General features: G+C 37.1%; 1 protein-coding gene across 3 annotated transcripts in view; it reads right to left on the reverse strand.

Annotated features, from left to right (window-relative positions):
- Window positions 1-24,599, reverse strand: part of sycp2 (synaptonemal complex protein 2) — a 48,150-nt gene that overhangs the window by 15,320 nt on the left and 8,231 nt on the right. For all 3 annotated transcript variants that reach the window (XM_077214047.1, XM_077214046.1, XM_077214048.1), the window contains 28 exons: window positions 23,236-23,327; window positions 23,024-23,058; window positions 22,747-22,889; window positions 22,596-22,648; window positions 22,474-22,519; window positions 22,280-22,384; window positions 18,932-18,992; window positions 18,627-18,775; window positions 18,099-18,170; window positions 17,825-17,956; window positions 11,693-11,771; window positions 10,350-10,501; window positions 9,876-9,950; window positions 9,677-9,743; window positions 9,535-9,583; window positions 9,301-9,404; window positions 8,508-8,791; window positions 6,637-6,749; window positions 6,519-6,555; window positions 6,346-6,407; window positions 6,207-6,249; window positions 6,068-6,105; window positions 5,923-5,980; window positions 5,661-5,823; window positions 4,700-4,764; window positions 4,041-4,214; window positions 3,583-3,904; window positions 3,136-3,374 (listed from right to left, as the gene is read on the reverse strand). In XM_077214047.1, coding sequence (XP_077070162.1) covers window positions 3,136-3,374; window positions 3,583-3,904; window positions 4,041-4,214; window positions 4,700-4,764; window positions 5,661-5,823; window positions 5,923-5,980; window positions 6,068-6,105; window positions 6,207-6,249; window positions 6,346-6,407; window positions 6,519-6,555; window positions 6,637-6,749; window positions 8,508-8,791; window positions 9,301-9,404; window positions 9,535-9,583; window positions 9,677-9,743; window positions 9,876-9,950; window positions 10,350-10,501; window positions 11,693-11,771; window positions 17,825-17,956; window positions 18,099-18,170; window positions 18,627-18,775; window positions 18,932-18,992; window positions 22,280-22,384; window positions 22,474-22,519; window positions 22,596-22,648; window positions 22,747-22,889; window positions 23,024-23,058; window positions 23,236-23,327 — 3,012 coding nt within the window. The remainder of the gene's footprint in view (window positions 1-3,135; window positions 3,375-3,582; window positions 3,905-4,040; window positions 4,215-4,699; window positions 4,765-5,660; window positions 5,824-5,922; window positions 5,981-6,067; window positions 6,106-6,206; window positions 6,250-6,345; window positions 6,408-6,518; window positions 6,556-6,636; window positions 6,750-8,507; window positions 8,792-9,300; window positions 9,405-9,534; window positions 9,584-9,676; window positions 9,744-9,875; window positions 9,951-10,349; window positions 10,502-11,692; window positions 11,772-17,824; window positions 17,957-18,098; window positions 18,171-18,626; window positions 18,776-18,931; window positions 18,993-22,279; window positions 22,385-22,473; window positions 22,520-22,595; window positions 22,649-22,746; window positions 22,890-23,023; window positions 23,059-23,235; window positions 23,328-24,599) is intronic.

Here is a 24,599-nt window from a genome sequence, read left to right on the forward strand (position 1 = left end):
AGTTGTGAAGAGTAAATATTATTTCTTGATATCTTTTGTTGACCAGCATCCACTTGGAAATCTTGGAAACCATTAAAAAGCCACAGGTCAGCTCAAATTCTACGGCTTTTTACTAGCATGACAGTAAATTTGCATATGATATGTTATTTGTATATAGTTGAGCTGATTATTCATTTAACCAACGTTTAAGTTGTTATTTTGACTGCTTTGAAATACATGCTGTTATGAAAACACTGTTGAATCCATTACAGATATTGTACGAATAAAAACAGTATTATATAACAACATAATTACATAACCACAGTGGATAACTGCACATGACAAATTAAGTTGTGTGCGCATACCTTGCAAAGCATAAATCTGTATTCAGATTTTAGAAGAATCATTGTGACATTTTTTTAAAATTTATAAATGCTGAGGTGTCTCGTCCGTCAGCTGTTCTGATATTCGCTACTGTAATGAACATGAACTAAACTTTTAATTCCCAACTTTAAACAAATAACCATTTAATGTTTAGGACATTTACATTCTGTACAGGGAGACTTCAGATGCTGACCGTTAGTAGGGGTGTAACAATACATCGATATGGATCGATGCATCGATCAAACGTCTAACGATACGATGCATCGATGCCACACATAAAATATCGATATATGGTAACTTTTCTCAGCTGAAATAGACGCCTGACAAGATTGACTGAACCCTTTGTCACAAAAGCCGGTATTTTCCACTGTCAAGGCATCGCGAGTTCATGTATTACAGCAGAAACGACTTGTTGTTTGTGAAGACAACCCGAAAAGTCTGTTTTAGTGTGCAGTATTCAGGTCAGGTGACAAGGCTGCTAGTCACTTTGAAAAGACGCGGTAGCTGAGAGGAGTTTCGTCAAAGCTGATTAAAAGTGATCGAGGATGGATTTCAACAAACTTGATGAACCCGTGATATCTTCTTCGGGGCGTAAAAGGAAAATAAAAGCTGAGACTTTTTCACGGAATCTTGGTAAAACAGCACGTTAGTGGTGAGGGAAAAGCTCTCTGCATTGCGTGTACGTTAATCACAACAACAAAGTTTGACAGGCATCTATGTCAGCTGAGGAGATTAACGTTACAAAGATTTAATGTTTTATTATGTATCATAGCAATTACTTGGCTTTGTTTAACTCTGAAACATGAAATGTGTAGTTATCAGCTTGTGCCACACAAAAAATATATATATAAAAAATACTTTCAATGAACTTTAAATTTATAAGTTACCTTTATTTTTTTAATTATTATTACTTAATCAAAACAACCCAGCTGCAGTTTGATTGATATTCAAATGCACAAAAAAAAACCCCAAAAAAATGATATATGAAAATGAACAAGAACAGTTATCTGTTTTTGCAAATTAACTCTTCTGTTATAGAGTTCATTTGCAAAAAAACACTTGTAACAAACAACTTGTCCCAATTGGGAGAGGGTGTGCAATTTTCAAAGAGTTTAATTAAACTTTCATGTTATATATTTTTGGATGCATTTGTGAGTTGCTTGTCACTTGTCACATAATATCTAAATATCGATAAATCGATTGATATAGCCCTGAATCGAATCGAATCGTATCACAGAATTTTTTGAGGTATCGGCAAATATCGGAGGTATCGGCTGAGAGAATCGATATTGTATCGTATAGTGATGAACCGTCCGATTTACACCCCAACTCGTTAGGTGATGTTTTCTAATTAAAATCCAAAGATTTCCTAGTTATTCAATAGAATGTGAGGGAATACTAGGAAGGGAAAAAAAAATTAGTGTTGAGCACTGCTTCAGTGTCACATGATCCTTCAAAAATAATTTAATTTGCTGCTCAAGAAACTTTTCTTATTATTATCAATTATATATAATATCTTGTATTGTCCATGTATATATAATTTTGTTGAAAACAGTTTGAATATTTTTATGGAATCTTTCATGAATGTTTTACATATAAATTTTTTCTAACATTATAAATGTCTTTACTGTAATTTGGAACCAGTTAAAAGTAATAGCAAAAAGATATATATATATATATATTAGGGCTGACTTCTAATAGTCGAGGATTCGACGATTCGATTCGGAGAGGTCTGATTCGACTATGAAGCTCATAGTCGAATAGTAGGGAAGTGTTATGTAACCAGGGGTGTAACGGTTATTATATAACGTGAGACCGACGGTTATAGTTGATCACCGTCATTAGAACTCTATAACCGCCAAAACCATGCTATTAAAATATTTTTTACAAACATTTTTTACCATAGAGAATGTTTAAATACTAATATCATCTTACGAGGGAAACATAGGCGGAGTTAGGGGTGCTTCGGAGGCTGAGTGCTGGAGATGATTCGGGAGAGGTCTGTGCACCTTTACCGATCAGAGCGCGCGCTGACACGGAGTAAAGCCTTGTTTATACCAGACGCGTCCGCACAAGACCGAAGGTGCGCGCGGCAAAGAATGTCGCGTTGGGTGTGCAAGACCGGCAAGACCCCATTTCGCTTGGCTGTGTGCACGGCTTTTTTTGTAACAGCGCGCGCGACGCCGCATCCGAGGATGAACAACTTCAAGCCGAATCTGCTCGAGCATGTACGTCTCACCGCACCGGCACGCAGTTTGCGCATCTAAATTGCAAAGTTCATTGCAAAGTTTTTTTGTTAAGGTTTTGTTTACCATGTGTGATTTATTTAAAACAAAGCACGTTCATTGCAACGTTTTTTTTAGTTTTTTTTTTGTTAAGGATTCATTTAATGGAAAGCACATTCACTTCTGGTTGTCTTGCTGTTCATTTTAAATAAACGTAGAGCGAGTTGTCCTATAACAGACGAACAGTTATTCAACCGAACGTCTAGCTGCTATCTAAAAAAAAAAAAAAAAAAAGGTTCGCCTATCAGTCGACTACGGCAAAATCTAACGAATCAGATTCAACTATGAAAATCCTTAGTCGAAAACAGCCCTAATATATATATATATATATATATATAATTTTTTAATGTGGTCCAAATACTTTTTGGGACAACTGTATGATCAGAACTACCAATGAAATGAGACTTAAGAGCTTTAATGCAGCCCATAAGTACTTGATCTATCTAATGTGATTTGTAAACCTGCCCTATGGTTGCTTCCAGTTTACCTGAGGCTGAGCAGCAGGTGGATTCTTCTTACAGCCTCTGGAGGTTGAGGAAACAGGTGTTATGGAGAAAGGAGGTTTAACAGCACCTTTTTCCCCTAGTGTTTTACAGCGAGAGGGGTCCTGGATTTCTTTGAGAGGACTGAGAGGCTCCAGTGGAGAAGATTCAGCTTCGATTGGAGAGATAGACAGAGAACGGAGAGGTGTAGTTTTGGATCTCAAGTTGGTAATTTTTTCAGCTGCTATAGAGAAAAATAAAATGTAAATTACACAGCGGTTACAAAAGATTGTTGTCTTTGTACTAGGATGCCCATTTATTCAATTTAGTGTGATTCAGTCTCAGTAATTAACACAATTATTTATGCCCCTGACTTGTAAAGTTCGCAAATAAACATTTTGATTAATAGCCATTCAATTATACAAACTCATTTAAAGCAGTTTAATTCTTACATCTCATCCTCTCAATGGAGGGAGGCGAGGCAAATGTGGAAGATAATCTTGCAGCCCAAGATTCTTTCTGTCTTCTGGCGGACCCCTGAGCAGATGAGGTCTTCTTCACTGTGAGATGGTCTGGACTGGACATCTTCTTGCCTTTATCATTCCTCTTATCTTGCTTAAGCTTCACAAAGGCCTTTTCTGCCTTTTTCAGCACATTCGTTTCACTTTGTCGTCTGGCTACTTCTACAGATGTTTTCTCTCTCCTTTGTTCTCGTCCTACGGCTTGAGTTGGGACAGTCTGCTGAAACGCTGCTGGTCGGACAACTGCCTTTTTCTATTTGAAGAAGAACAAGATAAATTTCATCAGGACTGTTATCATTAGTCTATCTAAACTCTGAAAGTCTTCAGTGGCAATAACTCTAATGAAGATCCGCTTGAACTAACTTTGCTAATAGAGAAAAATCACATGCCTTAGGGGGTGGTGCTTTTTCGCTCTCCGACAGGCTGGACTGGTCTTCTGAGTCAGACGGCTCTCTGTAGGTTTTGGTCAAGGCTGCAGCTCTTTGTGGTCGTCCTGTGGCTTTCTTATTTTTGATGCTTGGCTGCCATTTATCCTCCTGTTCGGCCACTTTCTTCTGCCTCTTCTGTTATTCACCCAATCCAAAAGAAAAGGGAATGATTACTATCAATGAGTTTAAAAACACATAATACTACTCATTCATAAAAGTGTAACAACCTTATATACAGGAGGGAAATATAATTGAAAATAGGACTGCTCTTCTGCAATAAAAGGTAATTTTCTATGCAGACCCACACTGATATTCAGACTAAACTAAGCTGCAAAAATGCTTAATTCAGAAATGAGTCCTGCTTATAACATTACAACTATGTGCAAAAAATCACCCATATCTACCAATAAACACCACATAGCAATCTGACACGGGCAATCTTACTTATTTCACATGCAGAAAGGTTAACCAATCATAATAGAGGTAATCTTATCCGTAAATAGTAAGGGTCACAGACTTTTACCCCTTTTTTGGAGCAAATATTACAAAAGTACAAAAATAAAGAACTACAATATGGCTCCTTTAGACATCATTTGTGAAATGATTGCCCTTGTTCTTACCCGCTTTGGCTTGATTTGTTCTTTCACTGGCTTTGGCGAAGGCAAAGGTGTAAATGGCGATTTAACTGAAATAAAATGAAAGTGTAAGAGATTATCTGGTGCAGGAGGATGTAAAAGAGGGAGGGGAAGTAGTTATCAATAAATTGCATGTAGTCCTTAATTAAATAGATGCCACCCATCTTCAATGTAGTGAAGATGATAAACAAGAGTTAAAAACTACTGCTGCAGATTTAGAAGCTGAGTATACATCGCACGATTTTCAAACTCGTCGGATTGCTGTTCTTACACTACACGACTGTCTGAGGTACCATTTAGTTGCTGCTGTGTGCACATTACAGGAAGGATCAGCGTCAGGGGCTATCACATTACACAACATTTCAATAGAAAACTCCTATTCTGTTCAAATTCTGTCTAGTCTACAAACTACATTTCACAAGCAAACACATGCAAAAATAGACCTGGAAATAATGTAAAATCACACGCGAGACAGGAGTTCTTCTTGTTAAAATGATGTACGCAAGGAGCTTGTGATTTGCAGTGGGAAAAAATATATGTATATGAATGAGAGAATGGCTGCTTGCAGAAGCCATGCTTGTTTATGTTCTGTTGCAGGTCTATGACTCCTCCCCCTGAACCTTCCCTTGCCCTGTATCATTCTCTCTCATTAGCTAAGTAATTTCCTGTCAAGACATATTTCACATTGCATGACTATCAGTCACAGACAGGTCCAGATTTTTAGCATGCTTTACGGGCATCGACGCTTCTATCAGATCATATCTTTGATCATACAGCACCGACATGACATGACTTACATGAACAAGCACCGATTTGCCACAGATTTCGGGTATCTGTCTGTGATATCCACAAAACTGTCAACAAGTGGAAATTGGGGCTACATCTTGCAGTGTGTACCCGGCATAAGACATCTCTTCTCTAAAATATAGAGATGGGTGTAACATACATGCAGAGTCAGCTGATGGAAAGGTGGGTTTAACTGGCTGCCTGCTGTAGTCTGCCACTTTGGGTTTGGGTTTCCTGTTGGCAGAGTTTAACCAGCTAATCTCTGTCATATTGTCTGTGTCCGTATCACTGAACAGGTTTTTATTCACATTTGTCGTAGCAACCTAGGGGTGTAAACAAACATAAAAGTATTAAATGTGGATTTTTGATAGGGATATATTAAATCAAGTGGCCATCCCCAAATAATTTAAGAAATGGGAAACCTTTGGGCGCTGAGGTTTCCTAGCAAACTTGGAGAAAGCTGGAGAATTACTCAGTGCACTAAAAAAATATCAAAAGTCTGCAGTTAGGTTCACCTGTTAAACACTAGAGGGGGCTATTTTTTTGAAATATAAATAACAGAATTACCTGCTTTCCACTCGGGATGAATCAGAGTTTTTCTTTCTCTGAAGACGACAGAATTAAGAACTAATGACAATTATTATCATATTTTTTAAATACTATACATTTTATGATATTTATTTTGTTTAGCTATGGGTGTCCTTACCACACTGATTTTTGGCGTGTTCTCTGTAAATGCATAAATATCCCTGAAGAGACCGAACAATAAATTCATTTATTTATAACAGCCATTTTCGAACGTACTGTCTCTATTTTAAAGGAGAGAAGTCAGTAAAATGCAATACTCAAGCTTCTGGGTTGGCCTCTTGGACTTGGGCAAACTCGAACTCTTGGCAGCAGTTTTCTCCTGTAACATGATGAACGAAAAAAAAAAAAGGTACATTGATTAGATAGCATCATATTTATACAACTGAATCTATTAACTTGCAATACAAATATGTCTTTCTAAAAGACTTACAGTGGAGGATGGATGGCTACTCTTATTGAACAGATATCTGAAAGTGAAGGTAACACTGTGATTGCACGTGAGAACAGAGGAAAAGGTGAGGCATGATTGAAAGGTCCGTCTGTGTCACCTGTTTGTAGATGCAATGTTAAACTGGGCGCCAGGGTCAGGGGATGCTGCTTTGGCACTTCTCTTGTAATGACTGGAAATCATCTTCACCATACCGTCTGTTGCACGTGCCACCTTCAGAACATCAACAACAAAGGCTAAGTTTAACATAATAAACCTTTTTGTTTTCTTTGATGCATTAGGCTATGAATTAATAAACATTTATTGATAAGAACTATTTCATGTCTTTTCATTTACAGTAGCATGAACCACGAGTAGTCGAGTAACTCGAGTATTGTTTTGATAAGAAATCGACTAGAAGAAATCAGTAGTCGTGCAACCCCTAATATACGTGTATATATATATATATATATATATATATATATATATATATAATCTGCAAGTAGTGAGTAAAAAAAAAAAAATATATATATATATATATATATACACTCACCTAAAGGATTATTAGGAACACCATACTAATACGGTGTTTGACCCCCTTTCGCCTTCAGAACTGCCTTAATTCTACGTGGCATTGATTCAACAAGGTGCTGAAAGCATTCTTTAGAAATGTTGGCCCATATTGATAGGATAGCATCTTGCAGTTGATGTCAGATTTGTGGGATGCACATCCAGGGCACGAAGTTCCCGTTCCACCACATCCCAAAGATGCTCTATTAGGTTGAGATCTGGTGACTGTGGGGGCCATTTTAGTACAGTGAACTCATTGTCATGTTCAAGAAACCAATTTGAAATGATTCAAGCTTTGTGACATGGTGCATTATCCTGCTGGAAGTAGCCATCAGAGGATGGGTACATGGTGGCCATAAAGGGATGGACATGGTCAGAAACAATGCCGTGGCATTTAAACGATGCCCAATTGGCACTAAGGGGGCTAAAGTGTGCCAAAAAAACATCCCCCACACCATTACACCACCAGCAGCCTGCACAGTGGTAACAAGGCATGATGGATCCATGTTCTCATTCTGTTTACGCCAAATTCTGACTCTACCATCTGAATGTCTCAACAGCAATCGAGACTCATCAGACCAGGCAACATTTTTCCAGTCTTCAACTGTCCAATTTTGGTGAGCTCTTGCAAATTGTAGCCTCTTTTTCCTATTTGTAGTGGAGATGAGTGGTACCCGGTGGGGTCTTCTGCTGTTGTAGCCCATCCGCCTCAAGGTTGTGCGTGTTGTGGCTTCACAAATGCTTTGCTACATACCTCGGTTGTAACGAGTGGTTATTTCAGTCAAACTTGCTCTTCTATCAGCTTGAATCAGTCGGTCCATTCTCCTCTGACCTCTAGCATCAACAAGGCATTTTCGCCCACAGGACTGCCGCATACTGGATGTTTTTCCCTTTTCACACCATTCTTTGTAAACCCTAGAAATGGTTGTGCGTGAAAATCCCAGTAACTGAGCAGATTGTGAAATACTCAGACTGGACCGTCTGGCACCAACAACCATGCCATGCTCAAAATTGCTTATCACCTTTCTTTCCCATTCTGACATTCAGTTTGGAGTTCAGGAGATTGTCTTGACCAGGGCCACACCCCTAAATGCATTGCAGCAACTGCCATGTGATTGGTTGATTAGATAATTGCATTAATGAGAAATTGAACCGGTGTTCCTAATAATCCTTTAGGTGAGTGTATATATATGTATATATATATATATATAAGTTTAATACGTTAATATATACATTTATATATAAGATTTGAATTAAACAAGGCCTGATTCAAACCTTCATTACCCATATGCTGTAAGTTCCACATCTCAGTGTGCCTATAACAAATCAACTCCAAGTAATAGTAATGCTTGCCTTAGCATACACTAATAATAATACATCTTTATAACATAAAGACATCTATTTGACCTAAAAGAGTCTCACATTCTCATGTTCTGATGCATCGCCCTGAACTTTGCTACTCTTCCTTCTCTGTTGTGTAGGTCTAGCAGGCATGGACCTCACTGATTTCTCCACTTTCTCTTGACCTGCAGTTTTGGGCTCCAGTGAGGAGCCTCTCTGGGCTGCATGGCCATCTGTACCCTGCTGCTCCTTCAGCACTTCCTCCAATCTCTGAGTGAGCTGGGTTTGCAGCTGATTATGGGTCAGGGTTCTTGGTGCACACTGTGCCGGGGACAGACGCTGAGGTGGGGGATGAGAACTACCATCTGGGGATGATTACACAGAATGCAAGATTACACAAAGCCACCTGATTCATATAGTGACAACATATCAGGAAAAGTGTTTCCAAGAAAAGTTTGGTTTTGAAGCAAGGAAATTCAGTAGACACTTGGACAGATGCGATGAGTAAATAGTTAGACCGTTTAATTTTGAGATTCTTTTTAACTGATTAAGGACCAAAAGAATTGGCTCATAAGACAAAACATTAGACAACATAAGCGATGGAGGAGTCAATTTATGGCTGTAAATTATTGTAATTAATTACGAGAAGGAGACCACCTAGTGATATGAGACATGAAACTAGCACAGTTATGTTGGAAAGTGGTTCAAACTGTCAATTATAGCATATAGGTCATAATACAAAAAAAATAAAAAATGTGACTTCAGGATGCCAAGATTATTCAAGAGTGCCATGTAATGTACTTTAATATATTTGCTGATACAACATACTTTACAAAACAATCACCTTAACACTCTCTTCTATCTGTTCACTCACCTGATACAGAGCAGTTTTTAGAGCTATCTTTTTGCCATGCCAGCAGTGATCCAGATACAGAGATTCTCATTTTGCTGGAGTTCAAGCTCCAGAGACCAGGTGAACTGAATTGTTATAAGTAACAGATTGACAAAAATTAGATAGAGTCCTCTCTACAATGAACATAGTGTTATTCTATTACCCAGTTAAACAGTTGAGAAACTGTAACCGAAATACCAATAGAAATACACTCACAATGAGCTACCCTTTCTCACAGGTTGTGAGTCTGGGACTATGCTGTTATCTTTCACAAAAAGAAATAAAATAAGGTTAAAAACATTCAAATATGTTAATAATAGCACTGGCATTTCCTTAGTATGCTTAGTTCATTAAATACCAAAAGTGTTCTCTTCATATTCTTTGTCAGCTTGCACCATCTCTACTACTTTGTCTACAGGAATATTCTGCAGAAAACATGTTTTTATAGGGTTAGAGGAGAAAAAGGAGTAAAAAACTGAAAGCACAAATGAACAATTAATAAAATAACATATGAAGTACTATAACTAAAAAACAAACAAATATAAAATTCAGAGCACCTTGCGGTACTTTTTTCCTTTAGCCTTAACGCTCTGGATGTTCTGTTGGTCCTCATTCTGAGCAGCAGGGGTTGACTAATAAGACACATAAGATTCACTGATATTACCAAAACATGTACTGTATATGGCTTTGTTAGTTTAACTGTGTTTCATAAACTTTATTCTCCATTTGTTAGTCTGCATTAGTATAAACTGCCCTGCTGAAAAATCCAGCATAAACCAGCATGAACTTCATGTTGTCCAGGCTGGTTTGTGCTAGTTAGAGCTAGTCTAGCTGGTGGATCTCAAGCCCAACTGAGCTGGTGCAGCTGGTCCACCAGCACTCCTACTTCCCACTCCGGGGACCAGCAAGCCATCAACCCATGCTGGTCCCAGCATGCAAAACATACCTTATGCTGGTGACCATTAATGCTGGATTTATCAGCAGGGTTGGAGAACATTTGAATGATCTGAAACTGTCCATAAAGTTTATACCTGTGCTTGAATTACATGGGCCTTCTTTTGGTTGTTCTCACAGTGAAATGTGAAAGATGTTTTGGACATCATGAGGTCTCTAAGCTCAATTTCCTTTTTCCTCTCTGAAGAGCTCATCATCTGAAGAGCTGGTTTCACCATTGGCTTTGTCACTAGAAAAAAGGGACCAAGCCAGTTGCAAAATATCATATCGCTTTTTAAAAATGACATAAAAATCTACAGGTGGCTACGTGTTACAGTAATTTCATCATAAGTAAGATATGATCTTTATTGTGTGTGGTGATCGACAACATTCCAGAGCTTTACTTGTTTTCAACCAGGGCCTAAAATTAACACTGGCCAAGCGCCAAATGTGTGTAATATATGACAAGTATATGAAACGGTGTCAATCACCAGATGGCCGGTAACATTTTTTAGATCCTAACAATACAATGTTGTGAACATGAACAAACGTGAATGACGCTCGGGACAGTTGATGAGTCAGTGCTGCATCGTCACGAAAGTTTGAGCCTTGCCAATTTAAATAATCAAGTGCAATAATACTCAAAAGGGAACTCGATTTATTACTTACTTGTGTGCAAACATCCGAAGCGTACGCCTAGAAAGCAGAGTCTGATTTACTGAATTGAGCTCTTTTGCGCTTGAACATACAAATTCACACAAAATTGTGTAAAAAAAAAAAAGCCAGTCTCGGCAAATATCCAAGTAAACAATCTGTTATGGCTTAATTGAGCATAAACAGTCGAGAAAGACAATGCATCATGACAATGTATCGGCATTAGGAACAGTATCAGAAATTAGATCAGTGCATTTGGTCTTAAAGTGACAGCAGCCAAATATTCCTGCTGCTGTCTGTGTTTTTAAAACTACTGTTAGACTTACCTGAAAAACCTGAAAGGCACTGTTCATTTCATTTGTATTTTTGTTCTACTGTATTTATCTGTGCTATTGCTTGCAATTTGATTATTTTTTTTACAATTTTATTACTGACTGTTTACTTGTCTTTAGTAATGCTTTATATTAGTTATGCTAGTAGTTTTAGCTTTGGTATCGGAATTGGAATAGGTATCTAAAATTTTGATGTTATTACTGTATTGGCAAAAACAGTTTCATGGCTGGTAAAAAAAAATATTTATTCGCAGGGAAATTTTCTGAAGTCACAGGCCATTGGCAGGTGTGGCAAAAAGTTAGTTTTAGACCCTGTTTTCAACCGAAAGCATTCCTTTAAACATGGTAAAATGTGTAAAACAGAGCTTAAAGTACTTTCACTCTTACTGTGGAAACCCAAGAAGCTGGGAATAGATTTTCTTACAGATAAAGTCATAAACTGCTTAGTGACCTACCTACAGGCAGCACACAACTGGAGGAACAGCTTCCCTGTGGACGCCCCATGGATACATTTATCTGTAGAGGCGTTTCCATCTGAGAAAGAGAGATTTGTGCTCTTAGCTCTGGAGAACAAGAGACCTCTGACCACTATGATTCCATTAACGTGCACACAGAGCCGTAACGACAGCAGCATTAAAAGAGGTGAGTCAATGCAACCATATTTCAGCTGTTAAAAGCTTCAAGGGACAAAATACAAACTTGTAACTTCAACGGGTACAAAAATTCACCAAAGTTAATTACACAGGTCATCTAATTTAATAACTTGCTTGGAATTAGGGATGTGACGGTGAGGATATTTTCCCACCGGTTAATTCCGGTATCACCGGCGGGGTTTTTTAAATCGCTAATTTAAAGGCAAACGTAAAATGCGTGCATCCGCACCATAGTATTTAACTGAAAATGTTCGCTCTGCTCTGTTCGCTCCGTGCTCGTGGACAAGTGCAGCCGTACGCATTTTAGTTTCACTTTCAAATTAGTGCCAATTTGGGGTGGATTGCTTGAATGGTGAGTTCATTAGCCTGTTATTCTTAATGAAAAACAAAACAACAAAAATTCGCTTAAATAGGCACGTTTACATTTCGCTTTGACACTAAATATTCCGCCGTCACCTTGTCAGTCAGCTCCTCACTCTCGTGATGAATGAAACCTGACTCCTGTTGCTGATCTGTGCTGCGATTCTCGTTCAGCTCACAATTTATTAAGCAGACACGTTCAGTTTAATAGTCTGTTTTCTAACTGAACTAAATGATTTTATATACAAAAAAATTAAAATTAAAATTAAAAATCGATGGTGGGAGACGTTCCTCGGTGGGCAAGTGATGTAATCGGTGTTGCTTCTGAACACCGGTAACGCCGACTATCGTAGCAAGCCTACTTGGAATACTCGGTCAAATAAACAAGCATGACTATAATTAACCCCTAATGAAGCTAAATAAGCCACTTCTCCACCGTCAAGCTGAATGGCAGAGCTCCAGACTAACTTTTTTTTAGTGCTGGGCAACGATTAACATTTTTTATCGCGATTAATCGCATGATTTTCTTTGCGATTAATTGCATTGTTATGCGCAAAATTGAATAATGACTTCTAAAGTAGTGTATTGCGCACTTTTGATTTAAATGTACTGCTATATACACAAAAGTGCAATAACTTTAAACAAATAAGGTGCTTTTATACCAGCAGTATTCCCTTTACACAGTAATCTCAAATCTCAACTTAAACATTAATGTAATCAAATCAAATATTTAAACAAAGCTATTTGCCACTGCCAGGGCATTACCTTTTATCTAGTTTGTTAAAACGTGTCCAGTTTTCTTGTTTTTTTTTTCCTGAACAGGTATCAACAGGTATCTTTTATCAGGGAGCAGCAGAAACAGTCTATGTAGTAGTCAGAGGTCATGATCACTACTACTGATATAAGTCGACCAACGTTACTTATAGTAGCTTAGGTTTGGTCCTGCCATGGTTTCCCATGTTAGATTACATTAAACAAACAATTTATACTTTATACTCACGCCGTAGCTGTGTAGCGCGCGTACACTTCGGCGTACCGTGACTTGCACCTCTCCAAAAATGTAACGTCAATTCTACGCGTACCGCAATCACTGTGATTGCTAGAACCGCTCCCCGGGTTTCACATGCTCCCTCTGCATGTGTAATTGCGCGTCAACGCGGACAACGACACAGAGATATAAATGAAAACCAACGCGTAGTCTATAGTATATAGTCTTCGGCGTAAGTCCGACGCAGAAGTATAAATCAGCCAAGAGTGAGGTGAAGTGGTCGAGCACAAGGTGCAGCGACAAGCGGGTGCGTTCCTGTGAAACTGTTGTGGTCATGCTCGCCTCACGCACGCGCCTGCTCGTTGCCGAAGTTGAATTGTCTATAATTTTTTATAAAGGGCGCAAAGCACAAATCATTAGAAGAGAGACTGATCGTCGGCTCGCTGTTAGTGAGTTTCCAGAATCTAAATAGTTATTATCTATAGGTGTTATAGTACTTTCCATAGAGCGCCTGTCATTCACTCACGGAGCGCAACCCTTTAACTGTTCACCAGAGAGAACCTGCCTCTCTCCACTGCTTGTTTGGGTGGGTTATTTGCTGGCTGACCAACATCCCACCCCTCCTGTGATCATGGTTTGACTGTAGGCCTATGTGTATTCAGAGCCAGTGAGCAACGGACTTTCCAAATATTAATAATAAAAAAACTGAGTTAACGTGCGATAAAAAATTTTTCGCCATTAATTAATAAATGCGTTAGCGCGATAATAACGCGTTAACTTGCCCAGCCCTACTTTTTTTACTAGGAGCGCTGTAGCCCCTGACTGAAAATTTTAGGAGCGCAAGCAGACAATTTAGGGGCACACCTTAAATCAGCTTGCAATGCAATTATTCAAATTTCCCCTAAAATAAATGTAATACTGACAAATTCTTGAATTATAAATAGACTTAACGTACACTACAGATATTACAATGTGCAGTTTTATTTTAAGTTCACAGGCTCCAGACTAACATTTGAGGGCAGCAGCACCGGAGCCACTGAGTTCTATAAAAATTAACTTTAATTATTATCATTCGTAATGTCTTAATATTAATTAAAAAGCAAAACGAGTGAAAACATTTATAAAAAAATAAAAAATAGCCAAAATAGTTGAAAATAGCCAGTAAGCATCCTACTGTTTACAATGTTATTTTTAAATAAGTGTTTAAATAAGAGTTTTTCTACATCTTAAAATCTTTAGTTTTAGGACAATCTTTGAAGGATGAACAAAAACTATGTTGGTCATCACATTAAAAATAACATTTATATATGATATTATAGTTTTAAAAGTGCTGGAAAAAGATGTGTAGTACTTGTAAGCATTTGACTATTTCTGTTACAATACAATAGTTATGGTTAGTTACTACATTAGCCTAAATCCATGGTGAATGTTGCTGATTTGTGGACTGAAATCCTTCTGTTTCTCCTGGTTTCCACGTCAGCGCTGTTTGATCTGATATCTATGGTTTATAACAGAGAATTTTTCGCCAAATCGGAATGTTTCTCACTGGATCTCGCGGCGATGATGTTATTAATTCTGAGGCGAATTTAGTGGATTTCTTCACTGGATCTCCAGAGTCTGGATCTCCCAGTAACAGTGTCGCGTGATTGAGATCGATCCGCGACTGGCAAGATCGGCGCGCTGCGCTGTCTATTATTGTTTGAATTAATAAACGGACCGTGAAGCATAAATGAGTAGCGCATTTTCGTTCCTCTTTCATTTTGTTTGCATTCGCTGCTCGGCATTGTTGTGGTCGTGCCAACGTGACCTAAATAAATATCTGGTCACACCGGCAGGAAAAATGGTCGCAAAATGCGACCAACTGGTTGCAGTCTGGAACCCTGAATGGTTCTAAGAACAGTAAGGAGCGGTTTCAGTTATATTTACACTTGAGCCTGGTACGGCACGGCAAGATTACAAACCGTTCTTGGGCAGGAAATCTCAGCATACATATAGTGAATGCATGTAGTGACGTTGCAACTCAGGTTTGGCCACTTGTCTGTAGCTTGGCTACCAGATACCAGATTTGTAACATCTTTAGTTGATTGGAACTTCTTAATTATTGCCCTGATGGTCAAAATGGGGATTTTCAATTCTTTAGCTATTTTCTTACAGCCACTTTCTATTTTGTAATGCTGAACAATCTTTTGATGCACATCAGAACTATATTATTTGGTTTTACTCATTGTGATGGATGATTAAGGGAATTTGGCCTTTGTGTTTCATCATATTTGAACTCCTGTGAAACAATAAGTCACCCTGGTGTGCTAAAAAAAGGTAAATATTAATGGGAATATACTTCAGACATATTTTACTCGTAAAAAATTCTAGGGGTGCCAATAATTGTGGCCAATGTGATTTGGAGAAAAACATTTATTTCAGAATGTGATTTCCCCCCCATTTTCAATTATTTTACTTCAATGAAAGGTTAGATTTTTGCTAATTTTTTGAATGAAAGATTAAAAGGATAAACAATGCAGATTTATTTTTACAGCAATTTTTTATCATATTTACCAGGGGTGCCATTAATTCTGACCACAACTGTGGTTCCAAACAAAGTCCACAGCAGCACTGTTTTGCGTCTCTGAGCAACACACAACGGTTTATCTTCACTGAATGAATCAGCTTTTTGAACAAATCAGCTGAATCAATGATTCAATGACTCACTCATTAAAGGGCATATTTGCAGGGTATTTTTTTTCTTCAAAATTAATATTTAATCTTGTATGAAAATACCATATGATAATATAATGCAGGATTTCAAATTGTTTTGCAAGAAAAAATGGCACAAATTTAGTAGAAAACGTGACAGTTTCCTTGACCGTGTTGAAAAAAAATTCTTTTTTTTCAACATCGCATCGTATTACGTCACGAGATATCGTTTGCTGGTCGTTTGCTGGGCTCTGCGTTTGCTCAGTGCAGAGTAGGTTGGTATTCAGTAGGAGCGGTCGTGATTCAGTGTGTTTTCAGTGGTTATGGTATTTTAATTAATCATCGTTGTGGTAAATTATTGTGTATTATGGCCCGACAGGACATCGAGTCCACAGGTTTCCAAACAAGAAAAAGGACGCCGCTATCTTCCGTGCCTGGGGTGCGTTTTGTGCAGGGTAAGAGACGAGACTTCACTTCTGCATCTGCTTCAAAAAACGCAGTAGTGTGTAGCGTTCACTTAGACCGGATGATTATAATTCCGGCGATATGATGGAGTTCAACATAGGATGCCGAAGCAAAACCAAGTGAGACTAAGAGCTGGTGCGGTTCCTTCGGTGCACACTGTACCAGCTCCTTCATCAGGACCACCCTCAGCATGTGGTTCGGCCGCCGGAGGGAAACATGACGGTCATGGATCCGTCAGAGATCACTTATTGTACATCTGTTTTACAAAATATGCCTTAATTTAATTAATGAACATATCCTACATAATCTTGTAATGTAATACATAACGCACAACTCCAGAAGCCTAAATAGCTGTTTATAAGTATATGTTCATATTTAAATCTAGTTCCTACATTATTTTTCTACACATTGGCTCACTGGGTACTCTAACCTGCAATATGCTTTATGAGACAGAAAAATGCTTCGTTCCCGAATGAATCAGCGGTTTGAATGAATCAGTTGAATCTCAATGACTGACTCATTAACTGTGACTTGGTGTCACCTCCTGGTGGTTTTAATTTCACATTTAAAGTATCTTTTCATTTGTTAAATTATTTCAAAACAGTATTTAACGTTTTATATTTTCAACATTTCAAAACATTATTTATGCATCTTTAATGGCACTTTACTGATTAACTTTAATAAAGGTTGATCTATAGTTACGTAGTTGTACATTAGATTACAATTTCTATACCTGAAAATCTCCTGTTTAAACCTACATGAAAAACCTGAAAAGCAGTATATTTCATTTATATGTTTGTTCTGTTGTATTTGTTTGTGCTATTGCTCGTAATTTGATTTTATTACTTACTGTTTAAACTAGTAAATTTTGGTGTCATAACCTTATTTATTATGGTTACATGTATCAAAAATAACAAAAACAAAACCAGGCTTATTTTATAGGCCCATTTTCTTTTCTTTTACTTTATCAATGTTTTGTTATACGGTAGAATTTAGCTTCGTCTCAATGTAATCATTATACTAACACTAATAATATCATTTGTTAAAACTTTATTTTTTTAAGGAATAATCACAAATGTTCTTGCATGTTTTAATTTTAACAGTAAAGCGCTGTGGTACAGCACTTTGCTTGACAAAAAAAAAGGTTTAATTTCATATGATTAAAAGATCACTGAAATTAATGTTTTATGCCCCATTTTATTACCAATTTTTTTTTAATGCACAACACAGAATTTCTGGAGAAAAGAAATTAATAGAATTGATTCTTAAATAATTGACTATTAAAATGTAATTAAACCATTACAATGGAATCCAGAAATCTTCTAATTCAATTCAAAGCTCTCACAAAATATCATTATTCTCTATAAAAGCTGTACAGGCATCCTAAAATTGACAATTCAAATGTTTATTTTGTTAGCATCTTGTCTTACCTGTTGGGGGACATTGTTTGTATCTGGTGTTAGATGTGTGAGAGACTGGCAGGGAATGCCATGCCTCACTAATGATGATGCTCTTCCCTCTACACGCAGAGAGGGGGACACTTGACTTTCAGGAACAAAAACCTATTAGTTTAACACAGACCATCAGAGTGAAATTCTTGTTAAAAAAAAAGATAAAAGCCCACAACTCATAACAGAAAGCCATCTTTTTTGTCACAATTGACCTTAGGAAGATGTTTAAAATCATCTTTTAATATTGACTTACCTGTGAACTTTCCTGTGAACTTAGATTGATGTGAACAGGTGTTTTCGCAATAGAGGTCTTTTTTACAGACGTCTGACATAAAGCAAAAGGGGACATGTGAATGTTGATATGCTGTGTGACAGTTCCATTAAAGAAGTCATTACACATTTAATACAAGCGTTTTATTCCCCTTAGCATATTTAATCAGATGTTAAGCTCAAAGGCTTATCAAGTAAATTATGTGATCCTAAGAACCACATAAAAACACTAATTGAATCAATGCATTAATCAATCAATCAACATGCCAATCCATTAATTTAGTTTTGAACTAATCATTCTGCTGTAAAGCTTTAAAAAACAACACTGTGTATAAGATCAACTGAAAATGTTCTCATTGATATTGTTAGATTGGGGTTTGCACTGAATACACTGAAATAAATATTCTGATTAGATCTGATTTTTGACATTTATATATCTTATAAGTTGTACTTTCATGTACAGGCAGGTCCATCAGTGATCTTTTAAAGTAACGTCAACCACATCCCTCACCCTGTTTTTGGCCAGACCATAAACATTCTCAGTGGCTCGCATGATGTCTAGAGAAGAGCTGAATTTGATGCAGACTCTGGAGCCCTCTAAGCTGTCGATGTTGACAGGCTCAGTCAGAACCAGATGGAGAGTCTTTCTGCCGCTCTCCTCTGTGAAGTCAAATATAGATGTGTCCTTCATATAAATCTTAGAACTAATACTTAGAAAGATTGATATGGATCCAGAACTATTGTTTTGTATGTATTGTTGGGTCTTGAGATCAGTTGCAGAAGATCTTTTTAAAGAGTCAATGTTGATTGTACTACCTTCTACTGTGTAATGGTGGACCTCATTTTCAGCAATATACAGAGTGTTCCACTGGCCATCCTGACAGGAGGGAGATACATCTAATGTTCATACTTTTATTCATTTCTTCCAAAAAAAACAACTGTCAAATGTGATTAAATGTAAGCACACACGCATTTCAGACAGTTAACGAACACTGAATTGATTCCTTTTTCGCATCTCTTTGCACTTGAACTGACACATACACACAAAATACCCGTCTCGGCAAGTATTCTCGTAAACACAGTCGGTTATGTCTTAAGTGAAAGGTCTTCAAGTTACAGCAGCCTATAAATAACTGCTGCTGTCTGTGTCACTAATGCTAATCAAAACAACAAAACACAGCTTTAATAACGATTAATCCATATTTAATTTATGCAGTGACAACTATAGTGTTATTTTACATTCAGCCAAATTATAACATTTCTGTACCTGAAGGCTACTGTTAGACTTTAGTGGTCGACCGATATGGGTTTTTTGATGGCCGATGCCCGTATCTTAGACAGCAGGGTGGCCGATATTTATATATCAAACATATATATATACAGTATATATACAAACACACACACATATATAATATATATATATATATATATATATATATATATATATTAGAGGTGGGCATAGATTAATTTTTTTAATCTAGATTAATCTCACTGGAATCTTGGAATTAATCTAGATTAATCTAGATTAAAATGGCTCATTTGAATTCTGCCGAAGGCATTCAGAATATGTGTGCTACCCAAATAATGACTAAAAGTAAGTCTTTGAGAATAGTTCGCGTCGCGTAGGGATGTGAATTTCTGCCAAAAATGCCATTCAACAATAGAGGAGCAAAAGTCGAATATCGTTAAAAAAAAATTATAAAATAAAATAAATAAATAAAACGCACAATTACAATGACAGAAAGGGAGGCCAATTTCATCTTTAGCGATTTGTCATCAAACAAACTGTTTATTAATTGAACAAATAACATGTTTTCGTCGTTTTTTTAAAAAAACATAGTAATTTAGGCTAATTGGAAGAAGAAATAAACAATAAGCACGACGTATAGGCTACAGTCCGTTTTTGCATCGCCAAACCAGATGCTCGTTAGATCAAAAAATAATGTCATATGTCATAATGATTTTATGTGAACCTGCCTTTACCGGCAATAGCCTCCTCCTTTTTAAACAAATTAGTTTCAATCAATGAAAACTATTTGTGTGACTATGCCCCTGCGCAATACGCACACATTACCGCGGGATGGCGGGTGTTCATTTCATAAACTGTACACAATGGTAGCTTATTTATTTTGTAGCCTATAAATTAATGTATATGTCCAACGGATAATGTCATACTTTTTAGTAGTGCTATCGTGGCGTAATAATCTGTTTGGTTGTAAAATGTATTACCTGAATTAAATGAAATCGAATGTATCGTCCTGTGGAATCATTCATTCACAGACAGCTTACGAAGATGTTCAACTAATAAAGATCTTCATCGCTGGTAAAAAATATGATGCATTTGCAGATTTGCTTTCACTAGACTAAACTGTAGCTCTTGATGTTCTTAAATCTTCCTGTTACGACTCCGTGTCGAGTGTGATTGAACGCGCTTCAGACGATTCAGTGCGTGAGGAACTGAACAGAACTGATTCGCAAACCGATTTAGACAGATCTGCCAACTTGTTTGATGAAGTCTTTGAACAGAATCGACCCAAAAGAGTGATTCATTTGTAAATTGAGCATCGCTCAAGCCCATAAAAAAGATACAGCGCGCTTGGAATAAACTCATTTAACAACATGTAAAGTAACGAGAGGAACGATCGCCCAACGTAACATGTAAAAGTACACACCTTGTGTCCCTGACAGGAAAATACCCTGCTGTGCGATTTGCGCGAAAATATAACGATATTCGAAGAAGCTATTTTATGATCCCAACCCAACTTTGAGAATTGATTAACGGCGATATTTTTTTTATCGCCCGATAAGAGTCTCACGTTAACGCAGCACGTTAACGCCGATAACGGCCCACCACTAATATATATATACACACACTTTATATTTATATAAATCAATATTTATTAAATTAGATAAATTTAATAAATATTTAAAAATATTTAATATAAATATGCTTAGGCCCCTAACTTTAGATGGCAACTTCTTGAATCTGCAATCCTATTACAGTATTTTTCACAAATAAAGTAATTGTTTAAAAATATATGAATATGTGAATAAAAAGGAAGTAAACACTGTAACAGGGCACTCAGTAATCTGGTAATTTCATGCGCACTGATAATCATATTTTTTTTTACTTTGATTTTTGACAAGGTAACGCTAATTTTACATACAGCACATAGTGAAAACGACATGAATATGACACAGTGGGCAACTGGATATAGCACAGCATATTTTAAAATTAAGGATTTAAAGTTTTTCGATCACGTCTCCTGTGAAGCTGATCTTTTGTTCGCATTCACTCACTGCGCACGGACCGTCACTCGCAGGAACACGTTTATGCAGGCTACAAATGCACACTTCACAAGATATCACAGCTGGATTCGTTTAAATCTGCAAGGTTTGTGAAATTAAATGTTTATTAGATATTCAGAGATTTGTTTAAATTATGTAGTTGCGCATTTGCTGAATATTGACGGTAAATGAGAAAGTATTTTAGCCTGATTGTTTGCCTTTTCGGTTACAAATAATATAAAAGTAAACGCATTACTTTTTCGCATACCATTTACATTCTTTGATTACCAGTTCTGTAGCCACCGGTTCTGTCTAACAAAGTATTAGATATGACTGACAGAGAGACGGAGAATGTGAGTGAGCGCTGTGTGATCAGATTCAGGCGCTGCCTTTCTCTTCTCATGTGCTGGTGTTCTCAGCGCTGCCCGTCAAAATAAAAGTCTGCAGCGCCGTCAAAATAAAAGTCCCGCTTCCAACACATCGGTCAATCAGAAAAACTTAACGGCCGATGCCGATATTTTTAAAAAAAAGCCAAATATCGGCCGTGGCGATTTATCGGTTGACCACTAGACTTTACTTTATTTGTAACTTTATTAAATTGTATTTATCTATGCATGTAATTAATGTATTTGTTCTTATTTTAAAATTTGAAACCCTGAGTTTTGTCTGATCCGTTGCACCACTAATAAAGAGACATCCACTCCTGCATTGCATGTTCATGCATTTGGGGCGAAGCAATGTAGGGAGCGGTGTGTTTGTTTGGGTTAATTTCAAATATCAATAGAATTTCTCAGAAATCAATTACTAATATACTGTACTACATACTATAATTATTTTCCATGGTCAAATGTAAGATTGAGAGACTAGAGTCATTACCTGGGCATCCTTATCAGTCACACAGAAGTAAAAAGAGATGCTCTGACTTCCAAGGTTAAAGTCAATCCAGAACGCTTCAAGATTCCCATCCTCTGGCATGAGCAGCTGTAAACATTATAATACAGATATTTACATGTATGTATTTCCATACTCATTCCTATTGGCTTTGTCTCATACTAAATATGAAAACTAACCTCATGTTTGTCTAAAAATGCCTGCAGGCAAGGGTATGAGTACACACTGTGAGAAGATAAACCAAGACATGTTATACAATCTGTAAAAAAGAGAAAGCTGTCTAAAGACATTAAGTAAGTACCTTCTCCCATCTCCTTGCATGCCATTCACCATATTTAGAAACTTCCTGCAGTCCTGTCACAAAGACATACAAAAAACATATACACAAAATTGTATGCAACCAAAAAAGAAAGAACTGTTTTTTACAAAAAAAAAAAAAAAAACATATTTACAGTCTCAAACTCAGAATCTTTCATCTTCTTGAATGCAGAGGAGACAAAAGTCATGGGAAACCAGGAGTCAGCTAGTTCATTCCTCTGAGCTGGTGTTGTCATTCTGCAGAGGGCCTCCATTAAAGACACCTGCAGGTCATAATCTAAACAGCAGCAGAAATGTAGCTAAAATCAGTCATAGTATGAGTGTTTGAATTTGTGTTTAATTATAATTCTATAATCTGACTTTCTAAACTAATCTGCCCAAGTATTCACTACGATGGATTTTTGCACTAACCTCCACCTCTTAGGATTCGACTGGCCACGTCATTCCTGATTAAAAACAGAACAGACTTAAGATTTAAAATACAAGCATACTTGTACCCCTACAGGTACTTTCTTTAATAAATGTGTACACAGGAGCAAAATGGGAACTTTTATATGTATGGTTAAGTACTCAAGAATCCTTCAAGAAAAAGGAGAGTGATAATCCATCATCATCCAACATACATCATACACGAGGCCTCTTGAGATGACAAGATCTTCTTCTTTTTCAGCTCCATGGGAATCTTTGCCAGAATAGCATTGAGTTTCCTTGCTGCCTGTCAATAATAATTATTAAGAGTAAATAATAATCCTTCATACATTCTCTCCTGTAATCAGGCTTCTTACACCTTTTCCAAGGTCAAATTCAAGCCCTTTTCAAGCACTTTCAAGGTCCATTTTAAAGCCTTTTCCAGCACCTTACACCACCTTAAATTACATACCAATACATATTCAAAATTATTATTTTGTGTTTTTATCACATTAAATAGATAATGCTATAAACAGCCAAAATTGTGTTTCATAATAGCAGAAGGATCAGACATTTAAGCAAAACACAGGTTTTATTTTTCAAAATGTATCACTGTCTAGTAGCACTGAGTGGGAGGATTTTAGCAAAATGACATGCAGCTGGGTCATTCTGTGTCAAATCAGACAAAATCCAGGAAAACAGTTGCTGCGTCCTCCTAGTTTTCAAATTCATGCTACTGTTGGTTTTTTCACACTTTTTTTCCAAATCTAGGGCATGCCGTACAAACTTGTAATGGTTCAGTCATATAGACATGTTTGTCTTTCCACCTACAAAGTTTGGGCTGCCTATGAATAATACTTTTCATTATATTAATGTCCAAATATTGCTTCCCAGATAATGTGATTTTCAGGCTGTAAAACTGAAGTAATTTCAAGGTCTGAAAATATGAAGACATATTATGGAACAAAGTCTCAACTTTCAAATTTGGTCAGTCAAAGAAAATTAAACAATAAATATGCCTACCATTTTATGGCTCTTTAATGTGTCGTGACAGATTGCCTCAGTTAAAGCCAAGTTCAAATCCACCGACGTTAATCTACTAACTCTCCTGACTGCTTTGACGGACAAAAATTGTGGATTTTGATTGGTCAGATCACGTCAATCAAACTCGCTACGATGGATGAATTGACGCCAATTTAAAAGTTAAAGTGAAGTGCACACTGCCGCACCAGATTTTTATAAGCTTTGTAAAAAATAATAATAATTTGTTTAGTTTTCAAATTATCGCCAATTCAGGGCACAATAACAAAACAGTGCTGCTCCGAACCACCGCACCAATATGCATGCCCATGCAAACGTGCACATTTTACGTTTGCCTTTAAATTAATGATTTAAAAGCCCCCGCCGGTGATGTCACACGTCGATTAACCGGTGGGTTAATGCAGGGCTCAACATTAAAAAAAATCCCCACTGGCCCCCAGGGCCAGTAGATCAGAATTTTAGTGGCCCCTTCTATATTTTTACTGGCCCTGAAAGAAATAGAAGGAAAAGCACTTTTCCATTAATGTATTTATTGTAT

The sequence above is a fragment of the Siphateles boraxobius genome, unplaced genomic scaffold (assembly GCF_051911475.1).
Source record: "Siphateles boraxobius isolate OS27281-9 unplaced genomic scaffold, OSU_SipBor_1 68, whole genome shotgun sequence".
NCBI classification, from domain to species: domain Eukaryota; kingdom Metazoa; phylum Chordata; class Actinopteri; order Cypriniformes; family Leuciscidae; genus Siphateles; species Siphateles boraxobius.